Below are 23,272 nucleotides of genomic sequence, written 5' to 3' on the forward strand. Positions count from 1 at the left end.
GTCAGAGAGTCCCAACCATCATTTGACCGTCCAACAACCAACGAGACCAGGGTCAGTTGCGGGCCTTGCTGAAAACGAAACGACTTCCGCACATGGAAAACTCCCGACATGTTGGTACACGTTCAAGGGTAAAAAGGACCGGGCATGATTGGAGAGTTGTTGTCGCGTTGGATGTCCTTGATATATACAAGGCCACACCAGCCCCCAACATCATCAACCTTCTCCCCAACCGCGGACCGCCAAGACTCGCTTTTTCAGGTCAGCATCTGGCAAGGCGTTCTCAAGAGAACCTGCAGACGCAAAATGCGACGCTCATCGAGCCTGCTGTTAGCTTTCATCAGCGCATGCTGCACAACCTCAGCCAACCCGCTGCAGAACAGCCGACACAAACAACACGCGCCTCCACGTCGCACGTCTCCCGCAGAAGTATTCGGGTCCACCGAGGACACCGCGCCGGTCCCGACACCAGCTCCCAAGCTTCGATATCGAAATGCAAAGATCGAGCCTCGATCGAAGGGCTCAGATACGTGTGGATTCTGGTCTTCTTATGGAGAAAGTCAGTAACGACTCGTGACATAAGGGATTGTTTCCAACATTGACTCTTTTCTAGCCGATTGGCAGACTCTGGTATGCAACACTGCGGCATCGTGCCAGACGTCAGGGACCGTTTTTGGATGCCGCGACGAGCCATACACGGGATGCATAGACGCGAGCAGCCCGTCAAGCTTGACATCTTTATGCGGGAACGATGAATCTTACGACGGGAATATTTGCTGGTACGTTGGGCTAAATCTTCCGGCGGCCTGTTTACCCAAGTATTGCCATGATAACTGATGCTAATGGGAGTTGCTAGCGTAACGGTTGCTGAGCCGACATGTTTCATGTTCGTTCAGAATTACGGATTATCGAGTACGGTCACAAATCATAGATGCTGGCAAAGCAAGTTTGGGCAATGGAACGCCCAGTACCTCGACACAACTACGGGCTCGATTGCGATCACCTCGATTGTGATAACGAGGACTGCCCTGGTGTTAAAGACCCTATCATCAACTGCATCCTCGGCAGCGGAAGCTGCATCAGAATCATCTTCTTCAGGCGGTTCAGGCGTGTCAGGCGCCGCCGTCTCGACGACTGGTGCCATCGTGGGTGGTGTTGTCAGCGGCGTCACCGTGATCGCCATCGCAGTCTGCGTTATCGTCTGGCTCATACTCAGGCATAAGAGACAACGCAAGGAAGAATATGTGCAACCCATGACACCGGGTCCTCTAGAGCAATTCTCCATGCAGCCGTACGTCGCCTCCCCCGGTCCCGGTACGCCACGCTATCTGAGCGGATTCTACGAGCCAGAAAAATACCAGCCTGTGCCGATTATCGACCCAAGTTCTCGTGAGGCGCGAGGATCGCCGAGCATCAGCCATAGCAGGGTCAATGATAATGACAACGGCGATCGAATTGAGCTCGCATCATGAGATTTTGATGGTAGGTGTGCATGTATATTGGAAAGAAGATGTCGTTATTAGGCGATGGGGGATGATATCAGCTGGGACAGTTGGCCATGTTGTCTAGGATTGATGAGAGATACCATTTACTTTCGTAGAAATCAACCGTTACTGAACTCAACTTGAAGCTTTGATCGCTCAAACCATGCTTGAAGTTCCAACCCATGGTAAGCACAAGAATCCTCCATAAGTCGGTCTCGTGACACGACCTGGTGGCAGACAGCCCCCGAGGGATCTTGGAGGAGTCGGGCAGTCCGACTCTTACACCTTGGCAGCCTTGCCATGGCAGACAAGTGAGAAATCCAATTGGATGGCTTTCCCATAACTTGAGAGACATACTGGCGCGCAGTGCGACCGGAAGTAAAACAGACAACGCCCAGGTTGCACGAGGGCTGCGAGACATTGAGGGGAAGAATGCATCCTTCCACCCAGAGGGATAGATAAGCAGGCCAAATGCCATGTTGGCACTCTATTTGAAGTCTTCATTGTTGCATAATTCCGTGTTCCGTGTTGACATACAATGTCCTCGACAGACACTTACGATATCAAAGTCACGATGCACCGCCTCTCCCGCCTTCTCCTCTCAGGGCTAAGAGCCCTCAACCCGCAATGCCCGCTGCATCCCAGGGCCAATCCATCTTACAATTCGAGTTATCGGACAACGAATCAGCGTGCAAAGGGCAAACACATCGTTCAACCCGCAACTCGAAGCCAGAACCGCGCCCGAGCCCGAGAAAATAGCATCGATTCGAGCATCGAGCTCGCTCCCCTACTCCCCCTCGAGTTTGTCTAAACTTAGGGAAAATGTCGAGGTAGTGGAAGGAGGCCAGGAAATCTATATAAATTCATTGTTGTCTTATGGATAAAGCCGGGAAATAAGGCATAACAGGTCTATGAGGGTTCTTTGGTGATAAGTAGACTGTGAGGCCTCGTATGAAATCTCTCGTATCATGTCATTAATATAATCCGTTGTCTCTCATTGTTGGCGTAGTATTCCCCGCGACTAAATTCGAGGGTCACAGCTTAGATACAGACGAATGAAATCGTAATATTATAGCCTGCGAATCACCAACAACAGACTCATGAGGATTCATCCAAAGCGTGGCTTTTGGACCGATGTCTCATTGTTTAATTCTTTATAAAACGTGCTTTTTTGTACTCCCTTGACAAATCTTACGACCTCATTCTTTCATCTTTCCTCGCGAGACATTCAGGCTCATCCGAGAGCCTTTAAAAGGGCTCAGGCGGCCGTGATTCCATGGAATAAATCCAATGTAACACATCTTCGCCCAGCGTGGGTGCTCACCATCAAGGAGATAGCTGGCTGGCTGAGACCAGCGTGGCCGCGCGCTATCTGGGACGTTAGGAGCAGAGCAAGCAAGAGATACCACAGCCCCTCCGTCGCTCTTCAACGTCGGTGGCCACTATTCTCTCTGGTGTTTTGACATGTACCTATATATAATACGCCGTTGTCGTATTATTCATCGAGATACTCTTCACACTGGGCCCTCATTATGTGCAAGTCCATCTCAACTTGTTTCCTAAACGCCGTGGATGGAGACGATGATCTCTCGTTGGATAGGCAAACTGAACCATAGAACCGCCCCCTTATACAAGAGCTATCTGGAATGGTATCGCGCTCTTACCGTTTCCGAATCGGACTACTTATAACGTCCAGTCCGAGGCCCTAATGAGAACCCTACCAATCTGGCGTCATTGTGTGCCGTATCTTCTTTGAACTCAAACACATATCGTGAAGACGTAGTGAGATCAAATTCATTTCACATATTCTCGCGCCATGTCTTCCAATCGGAATTGCCTTCGCTCTCCGCGATCCGTCAGCGTCTTTCTGTGGGTTATTCCCACCATGATAAGAAAACGAAGCAATGTCGAGGAAACCTCCCGGTAAAATGCCTTTCGACTTTAGGCCACTATCATCGCAGGTAGACAGACCTCCCAAGGGCTTGACGACTTCGTTGCCGTTCGTCCCAAACTGAACAACAACATTGATGGTGGAAATTCTTTCGTCTGCCCTGATAAGCTCGGCACATTACTTGCTTGATATGGCTACGACAAATACGGCCAGGGTGAACGCACACTACTTGGGTAACCCGAATGAGGTGTGAACATCGCGCTGCGAGCCCCTGGCTTAGAGACATGCCATGCTTCCAATTTTGAAATGCCAGATCGGACTTCTCGCTCGACATGAACGGACGAGGATATCGCGAGCGCGCATGCTGCGGTAGCTTTTCATCATATATATGACGCGAAATCAACAAATCTGGCCCGGTGTCCTCAGCAAACGGTAGATCACAAGTCTCACAGTGATACGTATATAAACCGCTGAATAGAGGGGCACCGACGAGAACACTGACAACAAGAAGGGAAGGGAGCGTCTCGGAGTTGACGCGCATCACCCCGGGAAGCTTTCACCAAGTGCAGTATCACGGTCGAAGTCTGGCACTTAAGAATAAAAAGGACAGGGCCTGCATCCATACATCGCAAGATGGTGGGACTTGGCCCATGACGACAAGCGTGCTTGATGAAGTCAAACACACAACCAAATTGCTTCAACATCGACAGTTCAAGCGGACTTCGACATCAAAGTCCCGAAACGACACAGTAGGACCTTGGCAGCCCCAAAGTCGCCTCCAAAGACAGCATACAAAAGAGCTATTGCTCACCACGAGCGCCTCACCCGTCGTAGTGCAGAATAGACTTGGCATCCCGTCTTGGCACGAACGCCTTACAGTCTCCAAGAACTCGTTGGAGAACTCTCTTCTTCTGCACCGTTGGAGACACACGTTGACCATACTCACACTCGCTTGCACGCGGGTCAGACGTGGCACTGCTCTGTAACGTTAAAGACAACCTCTTCATCTGAAAGATAACGACACAGCTGATAAGTGAGATAAAACTTGAAGTTAACCCAAGACAGCATGTGCCGACCAAGCTTTGGCCGAGCCGGAGGGCGAGGCCGTCTCCTGTTCGGTGACTGGCCTGTGAGAAGTGACGGGCTGTCGGCTGCCTGGGACGGCCAAGGGAAGATTGCCAGTCAGCACGACGGAGGCAGACTCTCTGAGACAGGTCTGCATGATGGTTCTAGGCACGCATGCGAGTAGGTGCGCCAAGCAACAGCAGCGGCCGAGATCTCCTTTTACCAAGAAACCGTACGACGATTGTCGACGCGTCAAATATAGATGGCGGCGAAAGGACTATCGATATCGAACCAAAACGCACACGTCCAGAGCCGCCCGCAGCTTCACCGCTCGTTTATCCCGGTCAGGTCTGGGACCCTTTCGGCGGCGAGCGGCGAGCCCTAGACGAGCGACCATCCGGCCAAACGTCTGGACCGGGGAAAAAGCACGAGAGGATACGGAGCTGTACATAATCGCAGTAGGGCTGACTAGTGAGTTCCGATGAACACATCAGGTACCCGTGGGGTGCTGCGGGCACTAGGTAGGGGTCGACGCTGGCTACCATATGTCCATGCATCGCGAAGTTGCACCAAACGTTGCAAATGGTCAGCGGCAGCCACGTGTGGAGAGCCGTTTGAGCCAATCCGCAGACGCAATAGACTATGCTGTACAGCAGTTTCCCAACGGAAAAAAACAAAGCGACTAGGGGCTCACGGGCGGCTTTTTGGTCAAGCCAAAGAAATTCAAGGTCGATATCTAGCCGTCGGCCAGGCATGTGCTTGCTAGGGTTCGGTTGGTTGTTCCGTGGGCAGCCGCAGACGGGAAGGTTGTAACTGACACTGGCGTACCCATCACGCCAGATTGCTGGGAAGCGAACGAGCCACTGAGCTGCGAGCTTGTTTGCACGAGGGCCACCGAGACGGATGGCTTCTTTGAAATCGCATCACCGCCAATTTGTCCATCAACCACGGCGGGATAAACAAAGCATCTGCCCTAGGTGGTGCTGGCGTTTGTGACGTCGAGACATCCGGGATCCCTCCCTCGCACAGGAGGAACATCGGCATGAATAGGGATGGTTTCAATAGGGCCACATCCTACCCGAAGTCTGCATGCTCGCTCTCGCGTCAATGGAGCGGCTTGAGCGGATGGACGATAATGCCAACCAACGAACGGGATGGGAGAGCAGACGAAGAGGAAACGGCGGCGAACAGGGCGGCGTCGCGTAATAGAATGAGCAATGACAAAAAACGAAAAGCTCTTGGCACCAATACGGGCGCATCCTGTGCACAACCTCTGGCACCCCGCGCACCTAGGCCCGAGATGGAGCGAGTTGCGGCCGGAGGACCTTCGGTTGAGGGTGGAATTCCATGTATTTCGGACGCTTCCCCCGGTTTTCAGTTCTCCGAGTGGACAGGGGCACCGGCAGGGCCAAGCATCTCTCAGGGCTGCGGCGCACCTGCCATTTGCAGGGCAGGCAATGGAATTACCGCTTGCGGACTTTCGGACAGACGGTGAGGGGCCCCGTGTTCCATTGGCGTGAGGTTGGAGTTGTGAAGCCAAGCCAAGCCCAGCCAGCCTGGAGCCGGACAGGAGGACGAGCGGTTGGAGGCAGCGAGGTCCGCAATTAGGAGGCCGCCAGCTGCAGCTATCCCATGCTTTCTTGCTATTGTCCTGCAGACGGGTGCAGATACCCCAACCCAACCTTACACTTAGGGCCATCAGCGGCGGCGGCACCAGCAGCAGGAGGGTGTGCCGCAGGAAGCTCTGACCTCTTGGGGCCGTTTGACAGCTCGCAACTAGGCACAGCAGCTGTAGCTAGGAGGCGCACAAGAGAGCTCCCCAGCGCCAATCTGCTGATGCTCATCGGCAGGTGATCTGAGCCAGACGACGCATGGGAGATGGAAAATGGGCATCAGATGTGTGCGGAGCCCCAGTCGAAATTGAGAGTTGCGGAGCGAGCGAATTGGGAGCCTGGTCAGTTGCGCCAGACTCAAGAGGCACGCACACACACATAATGTAGCGGGCGCCGCCGCATCGGAAAAAGCGTGTCGTGTCGTGTCGACGAGTCGAGTTGATTTGCGTCAAGGAAAGAGGGGTTGAAAGACATGGATGGGAAATGCCTCATAGCGGAAAGCAACTGCAAGAGTGGAGTGGCATAGGCGTGTGTTTCTGATCTGGTGGCAGGATCATGTCTGTTGAGTCTGATGGACGTCGGCTCGCTCTGCAAGTTGCAGTCCACAACTGAGGCCAGGATATGTGAGGGGAAAGTACCGCCCTAGCGAAAACAAGCTGGACTGTCGGCAGCAAACTGATGTGGCCGTACCGGCAATCTGGGACGGATGCTGGCATGTTCGTCTTGTGTTCCCATTGTCTCTGTCGGCCGCATGTCCGGCTAATACAGAGCGCGCAGGCGGGGCACCACTGCATGCAACTGAGGGATGGGATGGATGAACGACAGCCTGGTGGTGTAATCAATGAGTACTGCTTCGCCAAAGTACTTTGCTTCGCTGGACAACGAACATAGTGCATCCATGGCAGAAGGGCGTTGAGCTCGCAGCGAGTCTAGCGTCTGGCCAGAGGCTTCTTTGTCCACGGCTGTTGCAGTCGAGTCATTATATTACTGCGGTGCAGCCTCCCGTATTAGTCTGCATCTGGCAGGGCCGGAATTGTTGACTTGGGGGGGGGGCTCAGATGTCTCAAGTCCCCCGACGCAAGGCGGGAGCGATTGAGACACAGTGGCAGACGTCGGATGGGTGACGAGGTGTCGAACTTGGTTGGCGAGGCGCGGGTGGTGATGCCGTTGCGGAAGCCGGCGAGACGGCGCAAGTGGACATCTCGACAGCGGCGGCAAGCACGGGGTGGTGATGTGCGAAACGGAAGACGATGAGCTCATTGCTGAGATGATGGCAGAGAAAGCAGGGAGCGGATGCCAAGAAACGTTGCACAAGTACATGGGGGCTCCATGGTTGCGTTGTCGGGCAGTTGAGACAATCCCGAATTTCTCCTAGTGTCGAGAGTCACACGACCTGGGATGAGGAGGTGATTACTGAAGCTGAGTGATGGATGGATGGGAGAGGATCTGAAATGCGGTGCAGGGCAGGGGCAAGGGCATAAGGAAAAAGACGAGGTGCGTGGGATTGGACGATGAAGAAGCGTGTCTGTGCTGTGCTGCGTGCAGCAGGAGGGGACAAGAGGGGACCTGACCTGAAGAGAATGGAAGCCCTCGCTCGACTCCATACGAAGACACAACGCCTGCAGTCGAGTCGATAATTCGGAGGTTGCGCTGAGTGCGAGGCGGAGAGCTGCTGCTGCTGGCACGGAATTGATCAAGATCCATCCAACCAGTGACAGATGGAAAGAAAGGCACAAGAAAGAAAAGAGGAGACTGGCTCTGGTGACGGGGCCGATGAAGAATGGAGACAAGGAAGTCTCAAGGCTTGACCTGTGATTCGGTACCGCAAGCCGGCTTGGTATTTTGGACAGCAGGTGCGACCTCAACAGCGACAGCGGCAGCGACAGCGACGGCGAGGGCAGCTGCAAGTATTCGACGGGCACCTGCAAACGTCATCGCCTTGCGCAAACACTGTGCGGGGGAGGCTGCGGCTAATACAGCTTGACAGTACGGCGCTTGCCGCGATACTGGGCGCCTGCAGGAAAGAAGACATCCCTCACAGTTAGGTTGGCCTCCAGATGCGATGCAGTTGCCAGTTCAGCTTGGGGGGGTTTTGGAGGCAGGCACGAGTGGGGAGGTACCTGCCCTACAAAGTTGCGACCCAGTTCTTTCCGTCCCAGAACTGGACCCGTACCCAGAACCCACGCCAGACCCAGACCCAGACCCAGACCCCGCCAGACTCGGTAGGACTTTACCTTCCTTGACATGCAATTCTCTCCGGTTTTCGTTTGCTGGCCCGAGGTCATTCGCCTCTCTGCCCTTTTTTCCCTCGCGCTTTTTTTCGTTGCCCAAATTTTTCAACCTCGCACAAAACCCCGATGGCCCGAAATGAGCCCGGGAGTCTTGAGGGGCGTGAGGGGGATAAAAAATCACCAGAGACCGGTAGAGATCGCCCACAAATCCCAGCCCTCGGTGGCCAGTGGTTGGCAGCACCGCGAAACACACACGGAACACGCGAGAGAGAGCTGAAGGTGTTGTCTCTCTCACCTGCGCTCTGTCAGAAGCTGCCTGCCTGTCCAGCTGCCACAAGCCAAAAGCAAACGGCCGCACGCTCGCTGTGGGTTGCTGTCTGCTGTCTGCTGTGCCACGCTATGAGGTCGTCCAAGACTTTTCCAAGCCCTGAAAAGACACACAGTCCGCAGGCAGGTCCTTGTGCACCTTGCGCGGCTTGCAGACCCTGTTCTTGGCTTTTTCTCAAACCAAAAGACTTTCCGCTGAAGGGCGACGATGGTGGACTGTGAACTGTGGGTGCCACGGCACGGCGCACCAGTAACCACGCAACAGCGACCGGCGGCATACCGGGCTGCCCCTCCATCGTTGGTCGTTGGCCCGGCTCGCATCTGAAATCTCGCGCCTGGATGCAGCCAGCCAGCCCACTGCCGTTCGCGAAGCCGCTTTTCTCTTTGCAGATTCAGGCTTGGCTGTCCGATTCGATGCCGCAGCCCACTCTTTCTTGAGCACCAGCCCTGCCTGTCTGCTTTACCATCAAGTATTTGTCCATGTCATCGATCAAACCGCACGCCATCCTCCAACCATCCTGGCGACAGGAAGAAGCTTGATGTCCTTTGACACAAGCCCCGATACCCCGGACACCTCATCACCGCTAATCATTGCTATACCAGCCATTCTCTGCCGCGATTTGCCTGCCAGGTGCACTCAGGGCAGCGCGGGACAGGGCCGGGCAAGCACGGCAAAACCGCAGACCCCAATCTTTGACGCTGTCGACCTGTGATGCCAAGTGGCACGCACGCTACGTTCCTTCACTACAACGGGAAAATGATGGGCTGCATGTACGTGCTGGCTGGCTGACTTGCCTGCCGTTCCCGGGGCTTCCCCGAAACAGGCTCAAGGTGAGGAGGGCAAGGGGAATGATGGATGCAATTCTACGTAATGACACGACTACCATCGCCACATGCCGACGACATCCGCTGCTGCCACAGCCTTTCATTCTGGCAAGTTTTTGGCTTACCTTGCTCAGCGCACAGCGAATGCTGCTGCTTATGTCATGGAGGCAGACTAGCTACCTCCACCAGAAAGCCTGTCGCAGGCCGCGGGCTCACCTCAACAATGGGCCGCGGGCATCACCGTGGAACAAGTCTACGTAAGTTGCCCTGCGTTTTGAGTACTCAAGACGCGGAGTAAACACACTGAGACCGAGCCACCGACTCCATCGTGTGTGTCAGAGTGGTCGGCCGGAGGTATTGATTACATGGCGAGTACGGAAGACTGACAATCTCGAGAGTAATAATTCATCAAACCTAGGCAAAGACGGATACCTCTGTTAGGTAAGAGGTCGTGCAGGCCGGCGTGTACCTGGCCTGCCCCAGACCGAAATGCGCAACCCGTCTCCATCCAATGCCTTTCCGGCTCCCGACTCGCCAGTCGGCGGACTTTGTTGTCATTGAGGTGAGGGACCTGCGACTCCATCACCCCGTCTCTGTGCCTCGACTAGTCAGTCTGCGCTGGTGCGCTGCGCGTCTTGCAGGTCGTTTTCCTCTTGCCGCCCTTTTTCGTCCGTCATCCACGGATGGCCCGAATGCATGTATCATGTATCGTTGAACTGTACGAAAAGCTGTCCAATATCCAGCGACCTCGCCCAACCGGCCGTTCATTCTTCTTACCCTAACCTAACCTAACCTAACCTTATTGTTCTTGTCCCTCCCACGCTGGTCCACTTGTCTCAGGCCTGTAGCAGCAGCTACGTTATTGCTGCTGCATCTGGTGCCTGCTTCCCGCTCAGTATCCGCCCAGCGGCTGGGGGTGACTGTGGTTCTGGGACTGGATGTTGGGTTGCGATTGATGGCGGACAGAGGGAAAAACAAACACTGGAGTTTTGTTCATGTATCCGTACATGTCGAATACCTTTGGCAAGTTAAATTACACTGCCTCTATTCGGTTGACTCTGGCTCGTTTCCACCTTTGTCCGCGGCGGTACCTAATCACAGCTTTTTTCTCCTTTCAGATAGTCCCATCAGTCTTGGCTTTCTGCCCTTTCCCGCACCCCTGATCACTGCCTCCAATCCTTCAATCAGACTCCCCCATTCGTACGGAGGCTCCCCGACGAAGCGGGAAACGAATACGCCACGCTCGATAAAGAGGTAGCGACGGTCACAATACCAGCGACAGTACTTTGGCAGATTTTTCTATTGTACTTGTAGCATCCTTCCTCCCAGCCACCACCCTGGTGGAAAATACCTCTATTGTCTCTTACACGCAGGTGCGGCATCTCGCAACGACCGCTTACAAGCGCATTTGGATGCCATCTCCCCACACCGAGGGCCGGCAAGGAGTGCGGCACCAATCAGCCGCCTTGTCTTTTCGTCAGTGACTACCCGGTATCCTTCCCAACCTCTGAGAACTCCCACAACCACGTCGTCATCCGCAACACACAACCTCTGGGGCACTTCACACGGGTCCCGTTTTCTTGCCTCGGGACATCGCACCCTGCAGATTCCGCGTCTCTTTGCCCTCGCAGCGTTCACTGGTCTGCTACCAACGCTTTCGCCGACCTTCCAGGAACTACAGAACACTAACTTGGTTTCTGACGAACAAACGGAACGAACCAAGGACCGACCAACGGCATCAATAGTCACACCGACCACACTTCTTCCAGAGGCTCGTCTGCGGACTTCACTTCATCCATCCAACAAACCTGCCACCTCTCGTGGGGTTGCTGACATATCGAATCTCTGGCGGTGACCAAGCCTTTTCAGCCCTCCTCCCTGGAACACCTTATTGTTCCTGCCCCAGGTCTATCCCCTGGAAAGGTCACCTTTACCACATCAAAAGACCCGGACTACACATCACACTTCGCTTACACCGCCCGCCCGCGGTCTCTTTTTTCTCTCTTCCCTCTTAGCAAAAGCGCAAAAGCTCCAGAAGCGGGCACCACGACCACCACGACCACCATCCAAAGGGTCGCCATCGAGGGACACCAACCACAACAGGAGCTACCGCCCATCAGCTGCGAGCAATAGTGCGCGCACCGCCAGGGCACCTCAGGTACCTGTGCCAGTACAGGTACCTCAGTCGACCTGTCCCAGGCCGGTGGAGGCAGCAGACCACACCTCTTGCGCTGTGCAGTACGGATACACTGCATTTCTCAACTGTACCGAGCTGCAGGGCAATCCAATCTTCCTTTCGTTGCCCCACCACGCCCACTCGTCGGCCCTACCTACTTTACCTCGAAAGACGCTACACATCCTGCGCTACTTACACCACAGGCCACCCGCCGCCGTCGCAACCTGCCCGCCTGCTGATTTAATTTTTTTTTTCGAATTTGTTTTTTTATTTCTCGCTGTCGCCAGTCGTCGCCGCTCCCACCACCCTTGGGGCCTGCCCGCACCGCTGCACGCTGCACGCTGCCCACTACCACCACAACAGGACCACGCCAGACCGCTACTGGACCGCCCGCCGACGCTTCTGGGCCAGGCTCGCTCACTCTCCGACCGCTTCTCGACCCTTTTTTACTCTCTCTGCAATCCCCTCTCCATCTCCGTCTCCCTCCTGTCCTGCACTCGACCTCCCCCTACATAATAGCTTAATCCCTACACCCCGTCCCAACTCCTTCGTCTTATTACTTCTTCTCCCGACCTTCTTCCCTCAAACTCTGTACTCGACGGCAACCCCAATTCCCTCTGCCGGGACCAAATTAGAAAAAAGGGGGTTGAAACAGGTCTGCTATTTTGTCCGCCCTGCGAGTCACGTCTCTTTGGGCCCGAGCCCTCCCACTGCGCCGAGGCGTTCTTGACGCCACAGCGTGCCCTTGTCAGACCTGAGCCTCGAGTCTCGACGGCCCTCCCGAGTCGACTCGAGTCGCAAGTCAGAAAGACTGTTGTCCCCTCCACCCCCCGCCAGCCAGTCTTCATCCGCCCGCATAATCCGCCAACGCTGCCCTCTGCAACACCGCGCAGACCTGCGACCCGCGGTTTCTGCTGCTGCACCTACCCGCGGCTGACACCAACCGTCCGTCACCGATAGCCGGAACCAAAAAAGAGACGACAGAAAAAAGAGAGAGAGGCGAAAAACGACAAGTCGGTCGCATTTGCGTATATACCGGCTTCGTCCTCCCTTCGCGCCCACTCCGAACCTCGCTCGCCAACCTTCAACCACACCCCTGCTGCTGCTGCTGCGCGTGCCGCTCATGCCCTCAGCTTCTCCAGCAATGGCGAGCCCAACAACCGCTTCGGCGGCCAGCTCCAAACCTTCGTCCGTTAAGTCGGACGGCAAAAAATCGCCGCGTTTGACCCCGCAGAATGGCCAGCCCATTACCAACGGCAATTCGTCCCACGAGGCCCTGCCGAAACCTGCCGAAAAATCCTCCATGAAAGACAAACTCACGCGCATGTTCTCTACGAAAGACGTCACCAGAAACGCTATTGAGGTCCCCCATCGCCCGCGCGGTTCCAGCTTTAATGAGAGCACAAAACCCCAACCTCCCAGCAGGAAAGCCTCAACAACCACTGCAGAAAGAGTTCCCGAAAAGCCCGCTTCCAAACCCGTCAAAACGCCTGCTAAAGACCTCCACCGATTCATGGTCAACCCAGAAGCGCAGGGTGGCCACGAGCACCACCTCAAGTCAAGTCGCAGGCAAGAGAAGCTCTCCGACATGTGGCGCACCCTCATCGGCAAAAAGCAGGACCAACCTGCTGAGAATGACCTCTCTCTTGTTTCCAACTGGGTAGATACCCTCAAGGCGGAGAAGGAAGACATGGCTGGTGATAAAAAGAACGGTCCGAATGCGACGACGACGCTGGTGGAGAAGTACGGAAAGTGCCAGGAGGTTGTAGGCCGTGGTGCCTTTGGAATCGTTAGGATATCCCACAAGAAGATTGAAAACGGCACAGAAAAGCTGTTCGCCGTCAAGGAGTTCCGTCGCCGACCCGAGGAGACAGAAAAGAAGTACAGCAAGAGGCTGACTGCTGAATTCTGCATTTCCTCGTCGCTCCGACACCCCAACGTCATCCACACCCTCGACCTGCTCAAGGACGCCAAGGGAGACTACTGCGAGGTAATGGAGTTCTGTGCGGGCGGTGACCTGTACACCCTTGTCCTCTCGGCCGGCAAGCTGGAGGTGCAAGAGGCGGACTGCTACTTCAAGCAGATGATGCGTGGCGTCGAATACCTGCACGAGATGGGCGTCGCCCACCGCGACCTCAAGCCCGAGAACCTGCTGCTCACCACCCGTGGCGGCCTCAAGATTACGGACTTTGGCAACGGAGAATGCTTCCGCATGGCTTGGGAGACAGATCCCCACATGGTCTCTGGCCTCTGTGGTTCCGCCCCCTACATCGCCCCCGAAGAGTACACCGACAAGGAATTCGATGCCCGCGCCGTCGATGTCTGGGCCTGCGGTGTCATTTACATGGCGATGCGCACCGGCCGCCACCTCTGGCGTGTCGCTCGTAAGGACGAGGATGAGTTCTATGCTAGATACTTGGAGGGTCGTCGTGATGAGGAGGGGTACGGTCCCATTGAGTCCTTGCATAGAGTGAGTTGGTTTTTTTCCTTGTGATGGTTTGCTCCAATCTAATACTTTCTCTAGGCGCGCTGCAGGAATGTGATCTACTCCATCCTGGATCCTAATCCGACCCGCCGCATCACGGCCTCGCAGGTCCTCAAGTCTGAATGGGGCCGCGAGATCAAGCTCTGCAAGGCTGGTGAGGAAGGTCTCTGATCAACACTGTCCGATTCAGTACTACAATATTTGGAGCCTTTCAACAAGCGGCGGAAAAACGGAAACGACCGGAACACCAAACCGGTACCACGATAGAGGATGCATCTGCACGAACAGGATGCACGACCGGCGGCCCTTTGAATTATCCATCAGCCTGCTTCGATTCACCCATTACACTTGTTTACCTGACGATTTACGACACCCCATGCGACCTCGTTATCGCGAGCATCGGCGTTTGGCGTTTTCCTCATCCTGCTTACAACACAACCTTCTGTTCAAACGTACATATGACACCCACACCCGTCATCGGAACGGGCAATCGCAGAGCTATGCTACAGAGCCGGGTCTATACTCTTCTTGGGTCGACTAGGCCTAGCAGTCCCCAACCCCTACGGAATGAAGCCATAATGAGCGACGGGATTTGAGACGCTGTGAAGGTGGGAACCGGCGGGCTTCGTGGATGGGGCAAGCCGGAGGGCCAGGGAGGGATGGATGGGATGGAAGGAACTGGGCAGGACGGACGCAGCGGCTTCTGCGTCTTTCCCCGGGCACTTTGGGGAGACTGCATGCTTTGGGTGAGCTGTCGCTGGGCTCACGCGCGGCAGGCGACTCTCTGGATATGAACTTGCGGTCTCCCCTTGACCTAATCCACTCGCTTTACTTCTGTAGTGAGTGGTTGTATTCTGAGCCAAAAGACCCAAAGAACAAAAATTTAATGAACAAGCAAAGAGGGGCGCGGCATGTGGGTGATCATTCTGTGACTGCTCGGTGTGTGTGCTCACCCAACTCTTTGCCATCAAATTTGCTACGGTCTTTGCGGCATGGCAGGCAAGTACCTCTGGTCACAGCACAAGCTCGGGGGCGGTAACAGCACAGGTTGCTCCTCACAAGCAGACAGAGACAAGTATCGTCATCTGCTCGCGTACGGGCTCCTAAACGAGCCGAGCGCCGGGGTAGAAAGGTTCTCTACGTGCCCACCTCTTCGTCCTGGAGGCATGACGCTGCGAAACCTTTTTCCTTATTTCCGCCCTGGCATCTGACAGATGACGATTCTACGAGCATGGATGGCACATGCGTCTGGCGTAGATTTCGAGGAAGCAAAGTTTGACGTTTCTGCCATCTCCGGGCACCCGACGCGTCGTCCGGGAGGCAAGTCAAGACTTTGCTCGGGGGTCAGAAGTGCAATGCGGGACCCGCGCGACCTCCGTCCGTTGTCTGGCCGCACCGAGGCTTCCGGTTTGGTAGAGTCACCGCCTCGGCTTGGCAAACGGGCTCAGTGACCTCCATCTTCTTTCAACTGAGGCGGCGCCGTCTTGGCTCTCCATGTTTTGAACTCTCTGGCCAGAGCCCGTCTGGAATTGTCCGAGGGAGAGTGTTCAGTTCACACGAGACAAGAAAGGCGCAGCAGCGTCCCGCCACGAGAGAAACAGTGCCCTCTGCTTGGCACGTCTGGCGAAGACGAAGTCGTGTGTGGCATTTGCTAAGCTTGGCATCGCCTGACTGAGGGTTTTTCTTCACGTCCCAACATTGTCCTAGACACATGCACATACGCACACAGGCAGCTGGCCACGAGGACTTGGGTGCGTGTGCCTTGTTCAAAGGGTGGCGGCGGTCTGGATCCGAGTAGGTGAGTTATTCTCTGTTTCTCCCCGCAGCCACGATGGTGGTGGCCGCCATGAGGCGCGAATTTGGTGTCGGCCAGCACAGCACACCCACCAAATGCGCAGAATTTACACCGCCTCTCGTCGGTCGTCGCCAGCTCACCGAAGAGATCCTTCCAATTCCAGGAGGGGGGACCGACTACACAAGATCCGGCAGCCTGGTAGACGGCGCGGCAACGCGGCACGCGGCACTAACCTCTAGCACACCCTACCTTGGATCGATCTCGGCCAGCGTCATCGACGGTGGCCGTTCCAGATGCACGTCTTGTCTCTGATTCCTTGCATTGCAGTAGAGGGGGGAAAACAAACGCTACTTGTCGAGTGCCCAACGTGGCGCAGCCTCCCCCCTCCTACTTATCCCAAGGTAACGAAAGCTTGCCCTTCCTTTGCTGTCGTGGCTCTCTCTCTCTCTCTCTGCTCTAATTTAGTGCTGCAAAAGCCTAAATGTCTTTGGGGATGCAATCCAACAGTGAAAGAAAGTCTAAAAAAGATGTGCCAAAACACACCCAGTGACCAGACCAAAACCGCTCAGCAAGCCAATCGGCCCAGCCCAGCCAGCGTGCGTCCTGGAGAATGGAAACATGCCCTCCTCCCCCACCAACCCGCACACAGCCACGACAAAGACAAAGGAAAGGGAGAACAAACGCACAAACGCCGTCCGCACCTCCCGCGTCCGCATCCGGGGGCGGGGCTTCGGGGATGGGGAGCTCAGGCCTCCGCCTGCCTGCCTGGAACATGTCCTAGTACAGCCCCAGAACAAAGGGAACAGCCCCCCGCGGGATCCGAGACATCCTTACACCATCGGGGCGGAGGCGGGGTCCTACATCCCCGGCCGCCGCAGTCTGCGGTGCCGCATGGCCGCAGGGGTACGGCATCCTAAGCTTGCGTTCTCCTTTCCCCCCGGTGCGGGCCGAATGAGAAAAAAGCAATGTGTGCGGGGAGGGGCCCGCGTGCATGCTGCCGAGTCGGCCTGGTCCCCGGTCTTTCGGCCCCGCTTGATTACACGGCGGCCCGGTTGTCGGCGCCGGTGGTTGACTGTCGCCGCCTTGGCCTCCCTGCTATGAAACCTCGTCAGGCTTGCAATGCCCGTCGCCCTCACTTAGTTTTGAACCGTTTGCCATCGTTGTTGAAAGAAGGTAAGTAGGCCGCCAAATGGACCGTTAGGTTATGTGATCGTCGTCGGCGACTTGGGCATACTCCCACCTCAAGGCGGGATCAAGGCACATTCATAACGTTCTTGGCTGGTATCCTAGTAGACGTGTTCGTTCTCATGTTCAACATCCGATCAAGTCGACACGGGTAGTTCTGGCCTGGCCAACTGGCCCCCAAGATGGCCCCCATCTCGCCCGATGAGCCACCCCCAGCGATGACGCTGTCTTGCGGGCCCCTCACAGGATACAACCGAACCCTTTCCAAAAAGTCCGGTCAATGCAAAATGACTGGTTCTAGTTGTTGTGTTGTGTCTGATACTGCGATGCCATTCAACTCCATTCTCACTGCAGACGCTGGCAACATCACGTTAGCTGGAGCATATCACGGAACAGTCGTCAAACAGAAATTGTTTGCCACGTAACGACACGTCAGACACATCCGTGTTGGGCCAGGTCCATCATCAACACGGCTAGTATTGATGAAGGACTCGGGCTAGGTGAATTTTCACTTTCACATCTACACAACACATGTAGACCTCACTTGCGTGCAACAGATGGAAAACTTGAACTGAACGGTAAGCCCAAAGGCTCTGTATATGCGTGCCAATTCTTCACTACCATTGCTCCGATATACATTGCCTAAGCCGGTAGAAACGCCGAGGTTGGCGGGCCGCAAAACGAAACAGACACACCGACACAATCGGCCCGCCTTCTTCCCCCTTCTCTCAGACGACCCCAAGATAGTACATACAGAGACGGCTTCTCTCTCTCTGCTCGTGAATCTCGTGCCAGCCCGGTCATTTTCCCGTAAAATAAAAACACCCAGAAGGAAAACATGGACAAAGCAAATAAACGCCTCAAGGCGCGCCTCTTTGAATATCAGTGCGAGAATCGAACCCTCCCCAAGACGTAAACCTTCCCCTGTAGAATGGAATCATCCCTGAGCCGGTAAGCGCCAACCAACCAACCCCACCCCCACTTCGTGCCCGCCAGCCGCGTGCAGCAAATATCGTCCATCGCTTCCTCAGGCGAGGAACTGAAAGTCGTAATGATCGGTTTCGTTCGTTTTGTTGTTGGAGAGACGTGTGCCGCGATGGTCTCTCGAGTAGTTACACAGACATTATATCCCTGACCCAAATCCCCCGCCGGCCGGTATTTTTTTCCTCTGATCCTGGTGTAAGGCGAGCAGCGAATAGCAACAATCAACGTGAAAAAGACTGCTCCGAACCAATGCAACGTTGTCGAAATCAAGTCGACGAAGGCGCGGGGCCGGGTCCCGCTGGTAAATAGTGGCCAAGGAGCATGCGCATCAGGCTGCCCACTCCTTGGCTGAAGAGAATCGAACGTTCAAACAAAAGCCTCTAGGAGTGGAACAGATCCCAGGCCCTCTCGCATATCCGCAGGAACTCCTCCCGCTTCTGCTTCTGGGTCTCTGGGCTGTCGCGGCCGGCACCGAAGGGACCTCTCCTCTGAGCGGCGGGGCCGTGGCCCAGAGGGGGGCTGCCATCCTCGTACTCAGCGCGAGTACGGCGACGGCTGGCGCTGCGACTGGGGTCTGCGGCTCTGCTGCCAGGGGCAGGGGACGGAGGAGTAGGGGGCTGGTGAGCACCACCGTAGTGCACAATCTTGGGCAGGAGCTCGGGGCGGCCTCCAGCAATGTCGTGTTGCGCCTCCTCGGCGGACTTGTACTCTCTAGGGCGACCAGAAGTCGGGGGGTGCTGCATCTGCTGGGGTGGGTGCCCGGGCGAGGCCATGGGACGCGCGCTCTGCTGCGGGTACAGAGAGTTGGGAGCGTTCTCGGGGTGGCCAGAAACCTGTCCGAAGACGTCGCTGATGGGAGGCAGACGGTTTTGCGTCTGGTTCGCGGGAACGTGGTGAATGTGGGAGGTGTTGGAAAGGGTGTTGGGCTGGTTCGCAATGTGGCGAGTCAGAGGAGCCGGGTGCTGGCGTCCGGTGAAGGAGTGTCCCAAGGGCGCAGACTGAATGACGCGCTCGTTGGCGAACGACTCGGCAGAGGGCGGCAGGATGGAAAGTTGTGCCTTGTTCCTGCGGGACAATCCCGGGGTCTTGGCGGCGAATTGCGACACGGGGTCCTTGCCAGCGGTATCGGGGCCGTCGCCCTTGGCCGACTGCTGCATCCTTTGCTCAATGATCATGCGCTGCTGGTCTCTCACGCTCATACTTCGCTGGAGCTGCTCCTTCATAATGGGGTCCTGAGTAACGAAACCGGGCGAGAGGCAGGCCAGGCCGACCTCTTGGATGCCCAGGTTGTCCCGGGCGGTCATGGGCCTCGCTGTTTGGGGGGTGTTGGAGCCCGGGTGCGCGCCCTTGTTGGAAAGATCCAGCTTACGGGGCCTGTGTCGAGTGTTCGGCAGGTCCGGGGAGTTGGGTTCCTTCTTAACGACGATCTTCGGCGGGCCGCCACCTCGAGAGCTGTGAACGAGTCCTGTTAGCTGGTTTCGACGGGTTCGCTTGGAGGACGATTACTCACGCGCTGGGAGGAGAAGACTTGGGAGCTTGCGCGGCGCCTCTGGGGCTGCCGCTACCTGAGCGATGCGCGGCAGCGTTGGGGGTGCCCTGAGGGGCGAGAGTCCTTTGAGCGGCGGGCGAAGAAGCTCCATGCTGGGCAGAGGGCGCAGGGGCAAGATCTGAAGGGAACGACGGTCTGTCGTGAGGGGCCGGAGAGGGAGCCATTGCAACTGCTGTGCTCATAGTTGCTGCGGGGTGTGAAGGAGGATGGTAGGGAATAGGGGGAAGAATCCGTTCGATGCGGGATGCTGCTGTAGCACCCGTGTCACCGTTTGCCGTAGAGAGTGCAGTAGATGCCTCGCTCCGGTGGATGGATGCCCGAGGAAGCTTTGCAGTCGCTTCTCGTATTTGCGTGATTGCGAAAGGCCGCGATCGTTGAGGCAGTGGATTCTAATTGGCAATGTCGTCAAAGGTCGGGCAATTGAGATGCGCGATTCTCCCTTGCTCGCCGGTCCAGTTTTAATGGGTCGGGGTTCAGGAATCGTCGCGGTGACGAGTCTGGTGTGCTGGGATGCGCGACTGTTTAGGAGGCCGAGGGTTGGTGCCAAGGACAAGAAGGACTCGATATGGCGATGCTTGGTCGGCTGGGCCTTTGAATCGGAATCGGGGTGGGAGGGAGTAAGAGGAGGGCCTTTGTCCCCTTTTCTTTTTTCTCTCTCAGTGCGGATTGGTCGCTGCGATTGCACCAAAGCTCAAAGGCCGAAAGGCTGCGCTTTGAGGCTTGACGAAAGTGGCCGAGAGCGGGCTGGGATGAATTTAGGGTGCAAAAGTGGGTGCACTGGCGACGGTGGTGGTGTCGCTGCTGGTCGCCGTAAAGTGTCGAAGCGCGGGCGCGTGGTTGGTCTGCTGATATCGTTCGTGGAACAAGCCGAGTAATTTAGAAGAAAAGACAGCAGCAAAGAATAAAAAAGCTGCTGCTGCGTAGTAGAAGGTTTGGGACTGGTATGTGCAGTGCCGATGGATGCCAAAATTACGAGTGCCTGGAGCAGGTGGTCGGCATGAATTGACTGATTGACAAACACAGTACGGTCGAGAGAGTCGGCTTGTGTCAGGTGGTGTCAAGAGCAAGGGAGCGGCGCTTCAGGCTCAATTCCTTCTCGTTTTTGTGTTCTGTCAGAGAGGCGCTTGCTGGTCTTTTTTGGGGCGCGTTAGGGACGATCCAACTGAGTCGGTCGGTCGGGGGTATGTAGTATAATCCGTATTAATTAGGTCGCGCGTGAGAGAGACGGTTGACTGTATTCTTTTCTGGATTTTCTTTTCCGTTCGAGTCGCCAGGGACAAATTTCAGTGAAAGGAGAAGTTGTTTTGTTTGGAAAAAGCGAGAGACTTCGTCTGCGACGTCGGGGTAAGAAAAGGTCAGGCGCGAGAGGTTTTGGGAGATGCTAGGAAGGGGGGTAGGAGAGAAGAGAAGGGTTAAGAAGGTTGATAGGAAGCGCTGGACGAGACGAAGGTTACAAGAATGAGGAGGATGAGGGGAGGGGGGTGTTTAAAGGTGATGGAAGGGGGGGAGAAGGGGACCGGGGGGGAGGAGGATAGGTGTGTGGTGTGTGTGTGTGTGGTAAGGTAGAAGGGACGGACGCGGTGACAATTCAGTGACAAGTGAGTGTAAGGTATCGAGAGGCTGCGACACGATGGACGAGGATGTGTATGAGGGACCAGGGCAGCTGGGATGACCAGGGCCCTAGATTTTAGGACTGGGACTGGGGCTCTGGACCGGGACTGGGACTGGAACCGGGCCTGGGACGTCGGATGGGCAAGGATAGACAGGAGGAGGCAGACAAGAGCATCAGGAGGAGCAGCATGAACATGGGGGAGATGGCGGGAGAGCGGGAGAGGGGTCCTTAGCTGACCTGACCTGACCCGACCTCTACAATAAAGAGTTAACAGGTAGAAATCTGTATCTACTGCGCACTGCAGCCGAGTAGAGTGCCAGATTTCTTATGAAAGGGGGAACACGGGAGTGACACAATTATGGCCCAGCCGGCACACTTGACCCTTTTTGCGCAGGAAGAAACCACACAACACCACAGGGTCTTCCCAGTGTGGATGCTGCAGCAGCGTACCTAGCCAAGATGCGATTGACTGGTTTGAATTCCATCCATGGCTGCTGATATAACGAAGGGGAGGGGTGGCGCATGCAACGTTTGAGGGGTGCAGAGAGGGAAATGCTGTCCTTTTTTGCAGTGCAGCTCTCACTCATCGTCCACCATTCTTTCTGAAGACATCATCAAACCACTTTGAGCAGTACCTATCTTACCCAGGACATCTCGCCAGTCCAGGTTCAGCCAGGCCACTTCCAGAGAACAGAGGACAGACTCGTGAAGCAGCACGGCGTATCAGGCGCACCAGAAATAAGTGGCAGCCCACCTCAGGCGTCGGGTCAGAGGCCCCCCGGTGCAGGTCGAGGTTGGTTGGTTCGCAGCGTGTAGCAGCAGTGGAGGTGCTACGGCGATAGCCTGCTTCATCCTCGCCTGTCAGTCCTTCAGACTGATGAGAAGACCACCTATCAATCAGCACCAGGGGTGCGCTGCTGTATGGGCGAGCGGGGGCGCCGCTTAACCTCCGTAGGCTGTTTTACATTGATGTTACTTGCCAGAGCACCAAACCCTTCACTTCCCAGTCTTCGGATCGCCGGGCCCCTGTCTCTGTGTCTCTGGTCCTGGTCTCTGTCTCCGACTCCCACACAGCCCACACTTCCCCTTTGGGAAGCCCAACGACGGGATGACAGCAGTTGCCCTCGCACTAAACAGGTAGGTGCTCCAGGCAAGTGCTCCAGCAAGCTTTGCTTTGCTTTCCATGCTGCTGGCTGACCCGTCGTCGAAACTTGAAGCTGCACCGCCATGATAGTGTGAGGTACTTCCACACCTAGTTGAGGAGAAACCTCCTAATAACACACCAAGATGGATGATATGTCCCTCCGGCCTCTTCTCCCCAATGCATCAGGTATATGCTTCCATCTATGCTTCCCTCCCCTTGGCCTTTGGGCAGGCAAGCAAGGCACCTCTGCCTGGCCTGAGTTGCAGATGACCTCACGCCCAATACAGACAGACTAAAGTTACCTGGTAATACATTACAGACTTGCATCGTTGGTGCCCAGAGGCAGAGGCGGTGGTGCCTTGGGCCGTCCCACGGGTTGCAGCAAGAAAAGCACACTACTGTTTCTGATTGGGTTCGACGACCCCCATGCCGCCAGCCAAAGATGCGACACACGAGCCACCGCTCGCCCACTTGCCCAGTCCCGTCACCCTCCTTTTTCCCACCAGATTGTCAGGATTGACACAGATTGGCACCATGGATTGGCCATCCACAACACCGGACGACAATTCTCCTTGCTACAGACAAGACAACCCGGCTCTGCCTCTGCTCTGTCTATGCTCTGAAGAGAGAAAGGAGGTTGTGAGGCACAACCAACACCTCTGACACCCATGTCCGACCCTTCGTCCCGTGATTACCGCACTCTATCAAAGACAAGACTCAGGAACAAGCACTTCTTGCAACGCTCCTTCATCGTCATATCTAGATGCCGACAACCAACTTGGAGCAAGGGATTGCCGAGCACGCCACACACTCTTGATCCGATTAAGGTACGGATAACGGCGAGCGAAAAGACCAGACGGAAACACCAACGGCGGGGCTCATAAACTCTCGACTTTGTCTACGACAAAC

The 23,272-nt window shown here is 55.7% G+C and overlaps 3 protein-coding genes across 3 annotated transcripts; 2 read left to right on the forward strand and 1 right to left on the reverse strand.

Moving 5' to 3' along the window:
• Positions 1–874: 874 nt before the first annotated feature.
• On the forward strand, positions 875–1,469 carry GCG54_00006067 (uncharacterized protein; the record flags this gene model as incomplete). The annotated part of the gene is given in 2 exon segments (XM_045406081.1): positions 875–909; positions 929–1,469. The coding sequence occupies 2 exon segments, from the start codon at positions 875–877 to the stop codon at positions 1,467–1,469; spliced, it is 576 nt and encodes a 191-aa protein (XP_045265464.1).
• An 11,155-nt stretch (positions 1,470–12,624) lies between these two features.
• GCG54_00006068 (Serine/threonine-protein kinase hal4) lies at positions 12,625–14,265 on the forward strand (the record flags this gene model as incomplete). Its single annotated transcript, XM_045406082.1, has 2 exons — positions 12,625–14,079; positions 14,134–14,265. Coding segments are annotated over 2 exons (1,587 nt in total), but the record flags the coding sequence as incomplete, so codon positions are not given.
• Positions 14,266–18,438: 4,173 nt separating this feature from the next.
• Positions 18,439–19,789, reverse strand: GCG54_00006069 (uncharacterized protein; the record flags this gene model as incomplete). The annotated part of the gene is made up of 2 exons (XM_045406083.1): positions 18,439–19,510; positions 19,569–19,789. The coding sequence occupies 2 exons, from the start codon at positions 19,787–19,789 to the stop codon at positions 18,439–18,441; spliced, it is 1,293 nt and encodes a 430-aa protein (XP_045265466.1).
• Positions 19,790–23,272: the final 3,483 nt, after the last annotated feature.

Source organism: Colletotrichum gloeosporioides (genome assembly GCF_011800055.1).
Source record: "Colletotrichum gloeosporioides strain Lc1 chromosome Unknown consensus_36, whole genome shotgun sequence".
Taxonomy (NCBI): Eukaryota; Fungi; Ascomycota; class Sordariomycetes; order Glomerellales; family Glomerellaceae; genus Colletotrichum; species Colletotrichum gloeosporioides.